This window comes from Alosa sapidissima, chromosome 2 (genome assembly GCF_018492685.1).
Source record: "Alosa sapidissima isolate fAloSap1 chromosome 2, fAloSap1.pri, whole genome shotgun sequence".
Taxonomy (NCBI): domain Eukaryota; kingdom Metazoa; phylum Chordata; class Actinopteri; order Clupeiformes; family Clupeidae; genus Alosa; species Alosa sapidissima.
In genome coordinates, this window is record NC_055958.1 from 31,638,952 (window position 1) to 31,657,384 (window position 18,433).

General features: G+C 43.2%; 1 protein-coding gene across 3 annotated transcripts; it reads right to left on the minus strand.

Annotated features, from left to right (window-relative positions):
• Positions 1-350: 350 nt before the first annotated feature.
• mfsd6b (major facilitator superfamily domain containing 6b) lies at positions 351-14,793 on the minus strand. 3 transcript variants are annotated; one of them, XM_042083393.1, is made up of 8 exons: positions 14,421-14,681; positions 12,220-13,792; positions 7,979-8,076; positions 6,863-7,024; positions 4,412-4,510; positions 3,470-3,777; positions 3,038-3,044; positions 1,941-2,032 (listed from the first exon to the last, which is right to left on the minus strand). In XM_042083393.1, the coding sequence occupies exons 2-8, from the start codon at positions 13,788-13,790 to the stop codon at positions 2,022-2,024; spliced, it is 2,256 nt and encodes a 751-aa protein (XP_041939327.1). In that variant the 5' UTR covers positions 13,791-13,792; positions 14,421-14,681; the 3' UTR covers positions 1,941-2,021. The 3 variants fall into 3 exon arrangements, with proteins under 3 accessions (XP_041939317.1, XP_041939311.1, XP_041939327.1); XM_042083383.1 differs by lacking the exons at positions 3,038-3,044; positions 14,421-14,681 and adding an exon at positions 14,688-14,793 and having other exon boundaries at positions 351-2,032; XM_042083377.1 differs by lacking the exon at positions 3,038-3,044 and having other exon boundaries at positions 352-2,032.
• Between the last annotated feature and the right edge of the window lie 3,640 nt (positions 14,794-18,433).

Below are 18,433 nucleotides of genomic sequence, written 5' to 3' on the forward strand. Positions count from 1 at the left end.
AGCTTCCTGTGTCTTCTCTCGTCTCCTACTCCTGGTGCCTGTGGCAGAGCAGCAGAGTCCTCTGATCGGATAATGAAGTGTGCAGTAGAAGCGTGCCGGTGCTGAGAGAGTCCAGGAGGCTACTGCCCTCTAGTGGCTCTCTGTGTAATAGTCACTCTCAGGGACTGCCACAGTGTAACTGTAATGTGTTTTAAACTGTTTTGTTATGTCAGTGCCTCTCTTGGCAGTTTTTCTTCATAGACATGTGCTACACATTGTAAAAAGGTGTGTTTTTAATACGGTTTTTGATGAGTTTTTTTTTTTTTATATAGTCCTTTCTCATGTGAAAAAACCCTTTTATAGCTGATTTTTATATGAAGAACCACTTGATAACCACTTCTTAATCAGTCGACTATCTCACAGAATGTTTCTTTTAATTTTTAAATAAATACAACCTTATTTTATTGTAGATTTGTACACTTTCTTTGTCTAATTACATGTAAACAAGCTGATTTGGGAATGAATCACACTTTAAGTGCAGAGTGAACAGAAAGGTGCTTGCTAGTTGGAGTTGGAAAAACACACAACACACATACTTACACACACACACGCATACAAAGATATACACTCAACATAGAAAGCCCTCTAGACAAAGCAAAGCCAACAGTACTCTTGTAGAGTGTCCTTTGGTTGAAGGTTAGATCCTGGATTCCATCCTTGATATACAAACACAATAGGATGCAGGCTATTGGTGTTGATGAAATGGGAGACTAGAATTCCTAGAATATGTCTAAATTCTAATTTAGTTCACAGTGACCAGAGCCCTAAAGAGAACAAACTCTATGACTGACTATGACGTAAAGGCTAACCAGTGATGGTAAGTCTGAATGTTCTAATAGGCTATACATATGCCCTGGCATCACATCCAGTGAAGGCATACGTTGCAGAGGCTTAAGAATGTGGCTGCGTACCAGAAGTTTCACGTAAGGATTTTCACACCGACCCGTTAAGTGCCTTATGCTAATGTGAATTGTAATGTAGCTTCAAGACAAATGACGGCACCACAGACCATGGTGCTGCTACTAGGCATGGGCTAAAACAGCCTAACTTTGTATTAATACAGTGCTAACGTTTGAGTTTCTGCTGATGCGTTTTCTGACAGATGCTAAGCAGCAGGATTAGTGCCAGTCTTTGCCTCACATGATGTTCTAAACAAGTGACTCTTCACATTCACCTCATGTGACCTTGTCTGACCTTCTTGTCTCGTTTCACATGTAACTTCCACCCTAAATGGCAATTGTTTCACCAAAGGCATCACACAGCATCCACACTATGGCCGAGCAGACTTGCAAATAGCCATACAATCATCAGTAAACCAATACCCTGTAGGTTCTGCCGTACCATCCATCGGTGGGTAGCCTTGTAACACATTCCACAAAGTTTGAATGAGTGCTAATCTATCTCAGTCAGTTGTCTTTTTGTGCATTCCAGTGCAATACAGGCGCATACTAAGTTCTCAGAGGCCCTTAAGTGAAGATGGCAACAGGGGTAAGGCAAAAGGTCTAGTGGCAGTACGAGGCCAAAGACGACCAAACAAGAAGACGGCTACAGTGTAAGACTAAATGTAAACAAGTAAACGAGAATATACAAATCTTTTTTTACAGTTATTATTCCCTTTAGGTCCCAAAAAGTATAGCAATCCTCTGGAGATACTCGTTCCATTCTCCCGAGATGGAGAAGTTTTGGATGCTTCGGAATTTAGTGAGTCCACACGCTACTGATTGGCGGGATGACTTTGAGGTGCTCTGTGAGGTTCATCAGAAGCGGTAGGTGAGGTTTCGGGGTGCCTTGCTGGCAGATGGTCTTCTGTAGTGAGGTCTGGAGGCTCGCCAGGGGCCTCTGAAGGGCCTTTGGGTGCCCTACTGACATTGGTGGGTGCCTCCGCTATGTGCTCAAATGTGGACGATCCTTCTGAGCTGGACTCTCGTTCCATGATGGGTGGGGATATGGTGTCTTCATTCGAACTGTCCGGTAACATAAATTCATTTGTCTCCTGTGAATGCAGAGGAACAGAGCACCATGTTAGGCCATATAGATGAGGGGTATGCAAAACACTCCTTCATGAGACCAGTGTTATGTTGCCGGCCTTCCTGTCTGGTGGTGTATGTATTACAAGATTCTTGTGTGTGGTGCTATTTAAAAATATATACATAATAGGCTGGACATTGTACCATAAACAATTTACATGTAAGTACACGACTCCATTTGATATTTACTGTTTTGTAAACAGGTAGAAATGTGTTTGTGTGTGTGTTTGCCTCAAAACATAAATGTTTGCAGTTTTCTTGGGTTCACACAGGCTAGACTGAGCAGCCCAAATAGGAACCCAAGTAAGATAAAGTCGGGGGAATGGAAAGTGCCACAGGTGGATACTACTGCTCAGTCTTTTTGCATATATTCTGCTTCACTGCACATGTACAAATGTAAAAGTAGCAGTTGCATTATCCATGCTGTCAAACTGTGTGGAGTGTTTATACATTCTAAGCAAGTAAGTATTGGTGATTCTATTATTTATTTTTTTTTTAAAAAGAAAAAATATTTTATTTTGTGATATATGTTCGCTGAAACTAACTTTACTCAAGTGAACAGATTAGCTGATGATGCTTCACGAGCAGACAAAAGCATTAAGTCTCCTTTCTTTGCGAGACATTTTTAGTACAATGGGAAAAAAAGAATGAAACAGTCAAACATAATCTGTCTAAAAAAATAACACAAGATAGCACATCACATATAATCACAATACATTGTTTAATAATGCCATAAATATGTTCAAATATGCCATAAATATGATCAAATCTTCAGGGCAGTCCCTGTATATTTATTCAGTCCTGAATGGCAAGTCATTGGCCATAAATGTCGTGAGACATTTATGTACAGATTCACATGCACATGTGTATGTATGTGTATGTACTGTGTATATATATATATTATACACACACACACACACACACACACACACACACACACACACACTGTACATTCACAGATTCACTCTCACCTTTATCCTGAGGTCATTGAAAGCATGAAATAAACAGACATTTTTTTTTATTTTCATAGTTTCATTCAAGCGTGTCAGGCATGCACATTGTATTCAGATGCACTGCAGCAAGAGTAATTTGAGAGCAAAAAATTATCAAAAAGAAACTTAAGTCATTATTCACATATGAACTGTTCAACAAAGATATGTTAACAAAATAATAGTCTTAATGATTTATAAAGGCAAGAATTTAGAAAGCACAAGAAAAAATATAAATAAAAATAAATGAAAAAGCAAATGTTCAACAAAAGCAGCCCTTCGGAACTCCAACTGGCACAATGTGAGTGTGGGCACGGCATGGGCATAGACTGACTGGGCTGAATCAAATGCAGATCAGCACTTCCAACCTCACCACAGCCACATCAGGCATCATCACATGGGGTACCAGCGTACCTGCTGCTGGGGTTGAGTCTGCTCTGCCAGCGCCGGGTCGCTCTTCTCTAGGGCCGCCATCTCCTTCAGCTGGTAGAGGGCGAAGGCCAGACTGACCCAGGGCGAGGTGGACACCACCCAGGCGGGCTTGGACACATCCTCCTGCTCCTCTTGGTGCTTGGTCTTCTTGGCCGGGGCCTTGGGTTCGGCCACTGCAGTGGTGGGGTGGCGGGACTCGGAGCTGCTCTGGTTTGGGATCAGGTCTATGGTGGCGATCGGGACCGGGCTGGAGGGGACCGGAATGTTCTCAGCCAAAATGTGGTCTTTTGCTGGGAATGGAGAAAGACAGGGAGAGAGAGAGAGAGAGAGAGAGAGAGAGAGAGAGAGAGAGACAGAAACAGAAATAGAGTAGGGATGGAGAGACAGATAGAAAAAGATGGTGGAGAGAGGGAGACAGGAGGAGTGAAGGAACGAGTGGGTGGGTGGTTGAGGACAGAGGAGTAAAATAAACAAACAGAGCCTCATTTATCATTCCTGCCATCTCCACCTCAGGTGTTTTTAGAAACTCGGCTGTCTCAGAGAACGCTTACATAATATGAAACATGACATGGAGGGGGAGACTTTTTCCACTAATGACCTACAGTGGGAGAGATGGAGGGGGGAGAGAGGGAGAGAGACGGACGAGATAAGGAGAGATAGATGAGAGAAAGGGAGAGAGAGAGAGACGGGAGAAAGCGAGCGAGATGAACAAGCGAGATGAAGAGAGGGAGAGAGGGAACGATGGCAGAAAAGAGAAAGAGACAAGAGAAATTGTGAGACTGATGGAATGAAAGAGAGATGGAGGGAAGTAGGGACAGAGAGAGAGATGGAGGGAAGTAGGGACAGAGAGAGAGATGGAGGGAAGTAGGGACAGAGAGAGAGAGAGAGAGAGAGAGAGAACAGTGAAGGGACTCAGGTACTTACTCTTGTCCTCATTCTGTCCAACGAGGCACTGAATTAGAGAGAAGATGAGGAGGATGACGAGGGAGGCCATTCCAATCCCTCGGAATGTCTGGGCAGCTCCTACGCACAGAGAAGCAAAACAAGCAAAACAAGAACCTTAGCTTGAAAGTTTACCTTAGCTAAACCTATAGATAAACCTTAGATAAAACTCTTCAAAGTTAAAATTGAGCGTCCAGCGTCAGTTCTGGCAGGCCAAGTAGTCAAGACGCCGCTAACCGCTATTGATCAACAAGGTCGTATCAGCTGATCTGCGTCAGCGCATCAGCTGGTCAAATCTCCTCGCTTCTAAATGGCCACACGCAAACAGAGCGCCTTATTTAAAGCTGCTTTAGTCATTCCTAAGTGCTTGCTGCTGCAACCCACCTCCTCCCCTGCTCCACCCTGTTGTGTATAACATGGCAAAGGCATTTTATGTCATAGTTGCCGCTCTGTTCATATGGGGGAATAGTTAGCTCTCCCAGTGTTAAACTGTGTGGGCGTCCCCTAATGCTGCTGCTGTCCCCTGACTCTGCTTTTTCATGGTGCTCATGAAAGGTCTGGGGACTCCTCTGAACAGAGCCATACCGCCAAATTTAATTAATAATATATTCAATAAAATGTCCTAAAGAATTTTCATTGTCTGTGTTGTTCTTGACTTTAATGGACCTGACAGAACTGTAATCATCCCGGCACAAAAAGAAACAGGAAGCACTAATGCAGGTTATTAGCGCAGATAACAAAAATGGGTACAATAAATGCATTCTTGTGTCATTTTGGGGTGCAATGTTTTTCTACGGTTTATCTGGTTATGTTGCTAATCAGACCACAGCAACGAAGAGGAATAACCAAAGAATTTGCTGGTACTTGCTGGTTGGTAGAGAACCCATAATGAGCATGGAGGGGGGTGGGTGGAGGTGTCATGGGACAAAAATCACAGTTTCTAATGCAACTCTATGGAGCTTCAGAGTATAGCTGGTGCTAATTTGCTGATGGCTTATGTGCATTTGACGGTCGGGGTTTACCAATAGGTCAATTCAATGAAACACTGATGAAAGATGGTGCCTGCTTGATAACACCAGTGAAATACTGTCGAGGGCTGTTCTTTTGTTGATGTTTTTCGCCCACATAGGTTGTTTTTAATGATTTTTGTTTTTTATGGTAAATAATAGGCCTGGTTGTTGATTGGCTGCTGTGTGAAATCCCCTAGCTATAGCACGAGGAATTTAACACCTCTCCTGTGTATATATATGAAATGACTAGTTTCCATTAACAGACGTGGAAATTAACTATGGTATACTTTAAGTAGTGAATTGAAATTCAATTCCTCGATTGAATCAATCAATGCCAAATACAGTGCATTGCATGCCATTGACTTCACTAATAAGACCTATATCCCTCTGTGGTCATGTGCCTTTTCAAGCAAAGGCCTTTGTCTGCATTTTCCAAACAAAAAAGCCATTAGGGAAATGGCTAGCAGATCCCACAGGATTCATACAGGAGAAAAGATCCTTTTATAGTTTACCCATCATGGATGGCCCTGTGTGTGTGTACTGTAGGTTGACACCAACAGTACCTGTGACCAAGACAAATATTTGCCATTGTTTTCAACATAATGACCCAGCCCTCAGAGATGACTTTTTATTTGTTTTGCATAGGTGACGATGAAAACTCAAGGCTAGTCAAAGTTGGGCATGTCTTTCATAGGGTATTGTACCTGTAAAAAGGAAGAGGTGCAATGAGGCCGATTGCTATGGTCTGTTCACTGGCCATTTTTTAAAACACATAGTAGTGTTTTCTAGAACTGGTACATACAGTAACTGCCACCTCAACAGTAATTCTATTTTATGAGTAAGCACTCATGGGGAGGCATAGACGGTAACTCACATTGATGTGAATGAAATATTACTTTAAACAATACGAGTATGATCCTATCAGTTACTGTCTTCATACAACAAAGTAATATCAAGGCCATGGTCTCAGAATAAAACCTATGCATCCAGCATTCTGTAAATAATTTTAGACTAAACTTTCTGCTATATGGCTCATTATCAACAGATCATGATTTTTGTAGTCCAAAAAAAAGAAAACTGTGTGAGACACTTTCAAGGGGAGATATATTCTGTAGTTAAATATTCAAACAGAATCATTTGGATAAATGTTTTGATTTGAAAAATTACAGTAGAAAGGGACATACTGATGTCATTTCAATTACTCCAAAATGTACCAAGTTTGGGGGCAGGGACAATTTTTTTGATACAAAAGGCTGGTGGAATAAACTTTGGAAGTATTGTACATTCTGTAGTGGAATTTTCAAGCAGAATTGGGTATTTATTGATTAAAAAATTATTGATTGAAAAGGAGACAATCAATGTTTAGCATCGTCACGGTTAGCACTGCCATCATGGCTCATAGCTGTTGGGTCAGAGAACTTACCAAAGTAGTTGACAAACACTCCTCCGATCATGGCCCCACAGCCGCGGCCGAGGCCCAGGTGCAGCCCCTGCAGGATGCCTTGGGCGGAGGTGCGCAGGGCGGGCGGCACCGCGGCACTCAGGTAGGAAATAGAGGCCGCCCACACAGAGGCATGCGTCATACCTGTGGGACAAACAACAAATAAAATAAACACACACACACAAACGCACACACACACAAACGCACACACATGCATGCGCGCGCGCACACACACACACACACACACACGCATGCATGCACGCGTGCGTGCACACACAGACACATACACACACACATACAGAATATAGTGAGAATAACTTGCACAATGCTAATATGAATCCTGTGGCAGAAAACAGAAACTACAGTAGTTTGACCATTGATTTCAATGGGACTGAAAATGACACTGTCAGTTCTTGTGTTATTAGTTCAAGTGCTTGTGAGAAATCTAGTAAAAGGGTAATAACTGCAAGGTGGGATGACAAAGAACTGGCCTTCCTGTGGTCACAGGTCTGTAACGGGAAATGACTGAACACTATCCAACAAATCCACCACCCTGCAGTGTATGATGCAAAGGCTAGTAGATTAGGCATGTTTACAGTAAATATACTTAAACTAACAACAAGCAAGCTGTCCCTTAGTACACTGTAAGTTCCTTATCAAAAGTGCAATTTCAAATGCAAATGTCTTGCACTTACTATAATCTGCTAGTGAGATAATGGTCGTACAAATTGCAGACTTGAAATGTAACATTGTGCAATACAAAAACTGGGTCTTCTTCTTCCTCAAACTTATGTTGTCGCCGGCACATTTACCTCTTTCAGATATTAACAGCTGCCTGTTAATAACTGAACTTGAAACTCGTGTCCTTGCATGAACCTGTGGCGAGCAAGAAGCTGTATGTGTGTCTGTGTGTGTGTTGTGTGTGTATGTGTGTGTGTGTGTATATATATATATATATATATATATATATATATATATATGTGTGTGTGTGTGTGTGTGTGGGTGGGTGTGTGTGAGAGTTTTTTTCAAGGCAATACAAACACTTCCTCCTTCAAAAGTCAACAGAAGGCCATCTTGTTGACTCGCTGCCCTGCTCACCTTGAAGGACCTCCATGGGCAGAACGATCCAGGCGTTCTCCAGGTAGGAGATGTACAGGTAGCGAGCGGTGTTACAGGCCAGTCCAATGTACAGTACCCTGAGGAGTCAGGAGAAAGTCAGGGAAAAAAAACATTTTAAAAAGGTTTGGAAAAGAGTTTACCATATGACCCCATGTTATGATATGATTTTACAATTTAATGAGGAAGGGAACCACTTTTGATAGTAGTTTCAAATCGATCATGCTGGTTTGATCCTCAATAGCCCAGAGGTCAGATGTCCATATGGGTCATGTGGATTTGTTATTTTATCATTCTGTGTATGTTGCAGTGCAGGGGTTTTTAACTGATTGTGAACCAGGGACCACCATTCTGACTAATTACGCAACCCCAGGACCACCACTGAATAAAAATATGGATTCACACATTGAAACTACATTACTGAATCCATGGTCAGGGACCACCAGCAATGTCCTCACGGACCACAAGTGGGCCGTGGACCTCTGGTTGAAAACCCCTGTTGTAGTGTATTTTGTGTGTGATGTCTTAAGCATAAGCAATAAAGTATCTATCTATCTAGCTAGTCTGTGGTAAACCACAGTGAGATGCTTTGTTTGGTATGTATATTGGAGAGTGTGTCTCCTTAAGCCTTGCTGGACTCTTGCAGTGATGTCAGCCGCCTGCTCTCTCCTCTATTCTGGCTCACAGTGTGACTCATTCTCTCCCTTTGGGAGTGTCTGTTAGAAACAAGGACATTTATGAGGCCTGAGGGGTGTGTATGGGTGTGTGTGTGTGTGTGTGTGTGTGTGTGTCTCACAACAGGACACAGACAGCTGTCCCTCACTCTACACAAAAACATACTTAGATCATTTCACAAGGCCTTCCAACCACAGTGAAGAAAGTACATTGATGGGCATTTCTAAATGGAGGAACTCCCTAGAGACTGAAACAGGACCTTTACATCATTAGCGCAATGCTCAAATGAGCCACAGTAGTTAAACTCAATCACTGATAACGATAATACAACAACATAAAATGAAATGCTATAAAATAAATGCTAGTCTCCATTCAATCCTTATCATCCTACTATTTTTACACCCACACTATACTACAAAAATAAACTGTAGAAAGGTGTGTAGTTTAAAAGCAGGAGGCTGTGGAGCAGTAGCCTTGACCTACAGAGATAAGTCTTAACACTTGCGCAGACGTATGAGATACGCATGCAAATTCTCCAACTCCTCTGACTGTTCGCTTCCCCAGTTGCCTGGGCTGTGTGTGTTCTCCCGCTGAAGCCTGACTATTGTCCATCTCAGCTAGCCGGCCTGCTCTCTTGCCCTGTCCTTTCTGATTGATCCGCAGAGGGCTGGGAGGGCGTGGGATCGATGTCGGAAAGCCTAGACAAAAGCATCTGGCCCAGCTAATGGCACAGGGGATTGAGTTACAGGGTCACTGGTCCAACTCTCCACACACATAACTGAAAACAGGCCACCAAAGTAGACATTCGAGAGAGAGAGGAAAGAAGAGAGTGTGAGAGGAGAGAGAGAGAGAGAGAGAGAGAGAGAGAGAGAGAGAGAGAGAGAGAGAGAGTGTGAGAGAAGGAGAAAGAGAAGACTGTAGCTCGTATTCTCCCTTTCCCTATCTGTGTCTCTCTGTCCCACTCTCTTTCTTGCAGAGGCGACATTCACACAATTAAGGCTTTGTTTAAGCTGAATAAAAAAACAAAACTAAAAAAACTCAATGCCAGAGAGCACTCTTTTCTTTCTTTCCAGTGGTCAAACTAACGCTATGAAACGGCCTCTTCTCAGTTTAACATGAACCCATTTGCTTTTGTACACTCTGTGTGTGTGCATATAGACCTTCAGATCAACTCATTATAAAAGCAAACGGTAGCAGAAATGAGGATGTTTGTACATTCATCACAATGAACACATGTCCACTGGGGGATGGGATGACTGTTGAACAAAGCCCACAGTTTTACCATCACGTCTGGTGCCACATCCTCGATGTCTCTGTGCCTTTTGTCTAGTTACGACTGGAAATAATCTCAGTTAAAACAACAAACCCACTCATGCATTATGGAGTAGAAGGGGGTAGGGAGGTAAGCCAGTGTGACCTTGTACAATATTATTTATCTGTAATATTACACAGACGTTCTCTTTTGACAGTGTTAAACCAAACATCTGAAACATTTAAGATGATGTGGACATTGGACTGTCCATAAATTCACTCCAAGCGGTCGGCTGATGGTGCCCACCCATGTTTGGCACGGCTCACACTTAAACCGGGCTGAACCTCTGCCAAGGGAGACAGCAGAGAGCCCTGGCCCATTTCAGGAGCCATGCAGGCTGCTGCAAGTCAACAGGCTTTGGCTCAACCCTCCATTTCCACCAGTCAGCCATTTATCTCAGCTAGTCATGCAGGCCAAATTTAACAGATACTTGAGAAATACCATCTGAGAGGATGTCGATTTTTCCTCTCCCACTCTTCCTTTTTGTAAAGACGAATCTTGTCCTCTCTTCTCTCGGCTTGCCATTTCTCTAATGCCTACTAACGTGTGTTTTTCCAAAATGTGGCATGATACCTGCTGGTGTGTACATACATTACCACACAGTTTGCTCACTGTGTGGCCAAGCGTTGCCCACTTAGCAATGTGAGTCAAACAACCAGTTGGCACCCTCTCTCTCTCTGTCTGTCTGTGTGTGTGCCAGGTCTGTGCCACAAAAACATGTTGACCTTTGGACGCACTCCTCGTCCCCATGCTTAGCGGTAATGCAGCCATCATGGATTGCAAAATGTCCAATCAAAAGCCGTTTGTTTATCTTAGTAATGGCCCATTTTTTTTAATATGGCCTTTGCATCCGCCCATAGACGGATGCAGTACCATTGTTCATCAAGACTGCTGAGGACCAAATGTTATTTCAGAAAGGGTTTAAAAAATATGGTGCCACATCTCTTAACGAAACAGTGCCATGGCACAGCCATATGGAGAGGACCTTCCTTAAGGGACCCCATGTCCTTAATCTCTCTAATAATAACTACACAGTGTGGGCAGTGCACACAAATCATCTTAAACCAGAACCCAGGGAGCTCAGTTGGCTCTCTGTTTAGTGTCAGGCTGAGAGCCGAATAAACCAGGCCCAGTGGTAAGTAAATATGCCAGAAGCTCAGCTGGGCATTCCGTTCCACTTAGTCAAGTTCAAGATGGTAGATCATCTGTACAAACTTTTGCATGATAAACCAGGATAAGGTGTATACAAGGAACAGCATCCCAGACTCTTTTGGAGTATTCCAGCTAGCATAACAGGATTTCTCAAAACCGGGATAAGGGATTGTCCTGGGCTCTGAAATTGGGATATGATATTTACATGCCCAAACAAAACCAGGATACTTCAAAATCCCGACCATAACCAGGGTACTGATGTGCATGCAAACGTAGTCAGTGAAATGATGCACTTCAAGTACACCTTTCTCACATTGTCTTTGTAGAACCACAAAGGCATACCATAATTTCCCAACTATTAGCCGAGGTTTATACATCGATTTTGCAAAATATCTTCAACCATCAAGTTAATACACAGGGGCAGTTAATATGGTATTAATATGGTTTTGTTTTTGTTTTTTAAAAACACTGTCCTGCGGTTTATACACACTGCAGCTAATACACAGGAAATTACTGTAAAGAAATTCATCAAATGTTAAACAATAATAATAGACATTGTAAGGGGCAATCTTCAAGAGGTTTTCTTGTCCAAAGCATCAATTTTACTCAGATGTTTTGCTTTGCTTCCTTTTAATATAATTTATCAAAACATCAGCACCAATTCATCCCATTCACTTTGGTGTCAATGGCGCTTTAAATCTAAGTCGCAGTAAGAAGGTTGATGTCGGGACAACAAAACTTGAAGATGTGATCTTTGATGTCACTGGTGCACTGACGCAACCAGCTTCCTGTCATCATCAAATAATATGAGAAGCAGCTACACGACAGACAAAGATAAGGTCAAGTAAGTCTCTACGGAGACACGGACACGCTTTCCCCAGTATCCCAAATGTAATAGAGAACCAAAACGCATAAGAATAGAATATAACTAGGAAAATCTGAATCAAATGGAGCAGAAATCGTGTATTTGTCACATTTCTCTTCAACCACTGGAGCTGCACTGCAGTATATAATGCCCTGTGCCCTGCAGTTGAGCACCCCTGAGAGAGGGGGAGAGGGGGGTTTGTTTACCATACCCACTCACCTGATGTGGCCCACCAGCTCAATCAGCTTGTGACTGGTGAAGTACGCGGCCAGCTCCGACACGTGGCTGAGCACGGAACAGATGCCGAAAAGCGTGGTGGTGCCCTTCAGGTCCTGCAGGTGCCAATAGAGGAAGGTGAACACGAAGCCGTAGCCGAAGCCCATGAACCAGGCCACGAACAGCACCGAACCGTACTGGATGCCGCAGAATAGCCGGAAGAGCTCCTTGATGGGGAGGGGCCGGTGCGCCGACTCCGGGCACACGGGGGCTTCCTCGGAGCTGGCCTCGGGGCTTGGAATGTTCTGGACGACGTGTGGAATCTCGACCTCGTTCTCTTGCTCCCCCTCCTTCCCAGGCTGGTAGTCCCTGGGATCGAAGTAGAACTGCGTGGCCACCGCCAGGGCCAGGGTCATGAGCACGCCGAAAACGATGAAGGCAATCTGGTAGTTCTTGTAATGGGGCAGCACGCAACCCAAGCCCTGGACGACCAGCGTGATGGGCGTGTGGTCGATCCAGATGCCCACCGAGAGCATGGCCAGGCCCCAGCCGAGGGAGCCCCACATCCGTTGGAGCCCGTAGCGGTCTCGATGCTTGCCCAGGTACTGCAACGTGACCGTGTCCACGAGGGTCACCGCGGGGGCACTGAAGAACTCCCCGATGATGATGACCAACAGGATCAGGAGGAAGATGGTTTCCACTTGGTCATGGTTGAAAATTATTTTATGCTCCTTTGGCTTTGCTGTGGTGGTGGCGGTTGTTGTCGCAGCTTTGGAGGTAGTGATTGGTGTTATTATGGTGGTCATGGTAGCAGCAGGACTGGTTTTGTTGGATATAACTGCTTCATTAATAGGTCTGGGGGTTGGCAGGTGAGCTGTTAAACCAGGAGACCCAACTGGATGGTCTGATATATTGACATCCACACTCCTAATGTATCTATGCTGAGTACTATAAGCAGGCTCCATGTTCCGCATTAGTGAGAGACTGGGAAGAGGGCTTTCAAATATGTATCTGCGATTCCTGGTATGATTTCCTGCAGGGAGGGGGTGACTACTGTTAACAATGGAGTCTTTCTCCACACAGATCATGGCGGCTGGCTTGATAAAGCCAATGCCAAGGTTGAACACTATCCAGCAGAAGACAGAGAAGAGCAACACGGCCTTGCCTTTCTTAAAGCGGTCAGCCATGAGACCCCAGAACGGGGCGCTGCAGAACTCGATGAAGTAGCGGATCCCAACCAGCAGGCCACTCTGACTGGGGCTCATGCCCAGCTGTTTGTAGTACACGGCGAGGAGCGGGTGGAGTGAGCCGTAGGCCGCGTAGAAGAAGAAATAGAACACCTTGGACACCAGGAGGTGGTTGTTTACGTGCAAGCAGCCACGGTCCAAGCAGTCCATGCTCTGGGCCGACTGAGAGGCCGAGATGCTGGAGGGGGTCTCGGAGGGGGTCGGCCCGGAGAGGGATGTGTCGGACGCCTGGTCCATGGATAAGGTGTTGAAAGGCTCTGAGAGCACATACTTCCTCTTCTGGTCCTCCTCATCGTCATTCAAGATGGCTACACGGTCACTCTCCATCTCTACAATAGAAAATGCAGCTGTTTGTAAACCGCTGTAGGGACTCATAATTATGACATGGCAAATGGTTATAGCAACTTCAGAAAAAAACAGGTTCATTTTGGTAAGTGTACATAAATATTGTAATTATTTTTTTTATTTTAGGCAAAGAGAACAGGCACATGTGGCAAGTCAGCACCATGAGAAATGGCACCAGTCCTGTACCAGTCCTCATAAACGAACGTCACATATATTAGGCTACAAGAATCAATATGACAGGCCATATTCTAAATATCTAATCAGACGATTCAGAGTTTTACGCTCAAGGCAACTCAAAAACAAATGCTGGCCAGGCGTACTTGGTGTAGTAAGCAAACAGCGCTCTTACACCTGCCTGAACTCATCTCGTCTTCGTAAGCTTTCTGCATAGCCTCGAGCTAATGTCTGCGAGCTAGGCAATTCTAATATCTACAACAACATTGGGCGAATTGAAATATGAAATAAATAACTGTTTTGGCACCATCTTGCACTTTAAAATGACGACATTTTTGTCAACCCTTCACGCATGCACCAGGGTAAATATAGGAAAGAATGGCTCCAGTTTCTATCATAATGCACAAAAATAAAGGCGAAAAACGAGTAAATACTTACCCAGATATTTGAATGAAAGTTTAAGTCTTCACCGCCTCGTTTCGGCGGATAATAGGCTACCCTGTTCTATCCAAACATGTCCTAAAAACATCGTTTGGAGAAGCACTCTCCCCCGGCGCTTATCCGATTAATTTGAAATCAATGAGGACAAAAATTGGAGGAGTCTAAAGGACCTTGTCACATCGGGCGTATAGTCGATTCCACTTCACATACTTCAAGGCATGCAATAGTCTGGGCTAACCGCTTGCTGTTGACGTCAATTCTCACCTGCCTACCATTTGCAGTTTGCGGGGATGGGATGGGCTTGGGATGCGTCTGTCTCGTTCACCAACGGCGACTGCTGCGATTTTGACCTGTGGGTGACTCTTCGTAACATTAGCTACGAAAACCATCAAACGTAGGCCTAGGCAAACTCAACGATACATTTTATTTCAAATTTTCCATTATCTGCCACCACATATTAAATGCATTGTGTCATAAAAACGTAGAAATATGTAATTTTGAATAAATCAATTTGAAATTGTCATATGACAAGCTGCCCATTTCAAAGCCATAAAGGGTAACCACATTTGGTAACGCTTAGTCTCCAATAGGCCTACTTATTCAAATACAAATATTGATTCTAATATGTCTCAAATGAATGGAAAAGCGTTTATTTATACATCAGCCCATAACAGTCTTTATGCTTTGATTAGTTCTACATCAAATTACAATGTAGCCAGCTAGTCAAGCGACGCCACCACCACCCCCTAAATCAGTTAGTCCCCCCCCCCCCCCCCCCCCAATAAATGCACAAATAGGCTGACACCACATAATTTCACTGCATTTCTTACATCCAGTAATGCATGTGACAATAAACTTCCTTGTATTCTTGTATCCTTGTACAGTTATGATGTCTCTCTCTCTCTCTCTCTCTCGACACAGTGCTTCGGACCCTTACCATCATGTCTCAAGAATAGGGTAGGTAAATAGGGAGTTTTAGAATGGTATGCTAGAGAATAAGGCTTATCGAACTTCAAATTGATATAGAAATTGTTAAGACAGGATGTGTCTCTCTTCTCACAAGACAACTATAGCTTTGAATTGAATTTCCCCTTGGGGATCAATAAAGTATCTATCTATCTATCTATCTATCTATCTAGCTACAGGCTACAAGGACGTTTTACATTGCCAAGGAGTGAAGTGTTCCTCAGCCCTGAGACATGCTGCCATCTCGTGGTTAAAATAGGAAAAGGCTATATTCAACCTCAAGCACGGAATGAGCTGCCGTCCAATAAAGTTCAAGTGCTGCTTAGCATGGACTGATGCAACAAGTAGAGGTGCATTCAAGGGCGTAGGTTTGGTCTTAGCTTTGGTGGGGACACATCCCCAACTCCTGTTGTCACAATACCAACATTAGTGTTTCAATACCAATACTAAGTGAAGAATCTCAATTTCGATACTTTTGCGATTTTTTTAAAACTTGATTTGGTTTGTGTGATTTGTGAGATCATTCACATCAGTGGCAATCATAGAATTTGATTAACCCTCCACACACACACACACACACACAAACACAGACATACATAGAAAGTGATGGTTGTCGGGCAAGTTACTTCAAAATCGTATTATGTATTACTCATTACTGTCATTTCAAAATAATTTGTTACATTATAATATGTATCTGAATGGTAAGGCATTACACTACTATTGTATTACTTTTGAGTTACTTTCACCAAAATATCTAGAAATATGAATTTGGAATTCTAAACGCAGTTTATTATGCTCAATGCAGCTCATTGCACTTCTAATGGAGGGTGATGTGGTATAACATAATGACTGAGCTAGGCTTAAGGCTAACAACAGTAGAATGCAATAGGCACAGTGATGGCTCATGATGCAATACAAGGAACAATCATAGCCAGAATTTTGTTAAAAGCAGACCAAAGGTCAAAGTCTGGTCAATTGTGATAGAAATGCTGTAACTTTAGGCTTAGGCCTACTCATTAAAATTAACAGAGAGCCCACTACCTGTGTATTGCAACCCAAAACTTAGACATGTCAAGATTTCTGAAACATGTTATATGTATTTCAAATACAAAATAGTATTTTGTCATTTTTATTTGATTGGGTTGAAGGAAATGGCTCTGTATTTTGTATCAAAATACTTTATTGGTGTGTATTTTTGTATTTTAAAAATACTGCAAAATACTATGTGAAAAACACTAAAAAAAGTTACTACTTGATGAATAATTGGTAATTAGGCAACAATGGTTAATGTTTATCGCAATCAGTTAATGTGAGAACAGCTGTGTTCAATGACATTCACAGCTTTTCAGTGACGGCCTTTGCTTAAGCATCAGCTCTGGTCTGAAGTATAAGTATAAATACTCTTTTGATCCCGTGAGGGAAATTTGGTCTCTGCATTTATCCCAATCTGTGAATTAGTGAAACACACTCAGCACACAGTGAACACGCAGTGAGGTACCCACTAATCACGGCGCAGTGAGCTGCCTGCAACAACAGCGGCGCGCAGGGAGCAGGGAGGGGTTAGGTGCCTTGCTCAAGGGCACTTCAGCCGTGCCTACTGATCGGGGTTTGAACCGGCAACCCTCCGGTCACAAGTCCGAAGCGCTAACCAGTAGGCCACGGCTGCCCTGAAGCACTAGTGTGAAGTCGTACGCAAGTAAAGATGAGCAAGGTTACCTGTGCAAGTTCACATAAGGACACCGACAAAGGCAACAATGTCCTTTTGTATCCAAGCCAATTAACAGAAAAAATGTCAGATATCTCAATGAACCACAATGACATCAATAGATGGTAAGGTGTTGAGTGTGTTTGAATTCCCTTCCTTGTAGCATCCTTTTCTGCATTGCACAGTGGGGAGAAGTTCACCTTAAATAACAATTATACTTCCTTATTAGCTGCATACTTAAGGTTGGAGATATTAAGGCAAGTCAAGTTTCTCACATACTGGAAGTTCAAGATATACAGACTTATGATTTTCTTATTCAGTTCTACACTGGACTTGAATTACGAAATTCGGCACAGATACACAATTATGATTTTGACCTATTGATTATAATGTGGTTAATTGTAAGTATAAATATATATTTAATCTCTGCATTTATCCCAATCCGTGAATTAGTGAAACACTCAGCACACAGTGAGGTGAAGCACACACTAATCCCGGCGCAGTGAGCTGCCTGCAACAACAGCAGCGCTTGGGTAGCAATGAGGGGTCGGGGTTATATCGGCAACCCTCCGGTTACAAGTCCGAAACGCTAACCAGTAGGCCACGGCTGCCAAATTGAAAGCTCTGTCAGTCAAATTCAATATCAAAATGTTTTACTTTGGCCTTTTATGGGGTATGTATTGGCAGACAGCCCTGGTAACTTACCGTTGTCGTTGACACACCTGCTCGCTTGACTGCCACTGCAAAGTAGCCTGTGCATTGGCATTCTCCATGCGTGTAGCCTGCGTGTCAGATAACCCTGACGTTTATTGTATTGTCGTGCTGGCTGTCGGAATGATCAGCAGTAGGCTACAAATAAGTTCGCTAAAATATTAGGCCAGCACTATAACTCCGAGCGTGGTACACAAAATCGGATATTTCAGGCAGTAAATGCTCCCGTTAAGAACCAAACCAGATTTTGTTCAAATCTACACACCTATGGCTACTGAAAAATGTTAGGTTAATTTAGCAAATGTTATTTTGAAGTGTTAAAAACATCATTGTTTTAGAATTTCTGAACAAAAGTGGTGATAATTGGGGTTGTTACGAATACATTTTTAACAAATTGCATGAGTCTATGTGTCAACCTCAGCTCATTTAGCAAATGCTTTTGTCAAGAGCAACTTGGGTAGTAGGCCTATGCCTAAACTAGAACAATGAATTCGGGAGGAGTTGTCCAGTTCGAAACTGTAATCCATTACAGATTTTACAAAGCGTTGAGCGCAAACGACCTCGGATCGGGGGTACTCCATTTCAGGATTTCCATTTAGCCTAACCCTGTAACTTATTTCTCTGTCAG

What these genes read in the sequence shown, in the direction of transcription:
- mfsd6b (XM_042083383.1), bottom strand. Translation starts at nt 13,790, where the DNA reads ATGGAGAGTGACCGTGTAGCCATCTTGAATGACGATGAGGAGGACCAG. An exon ending in GAGCTGGTGGGCCACATCAG is followed by an intron (nt 8,077 to 12,219) that starts GTGAGTGGGTAT and finishes CTGACTCCTCAG; the next exon opens with GGTACTGTACATTGGACTGG. An exon ending in AGTGTTTGTCAACTACTTTG is followed by an intron (nt 4,511 to 6,862) that starts GTAAGTTCTCTG and finishes CTCTGTGCGTAG; the next exon opens with GAGCTGCCCAGACATTCCGA.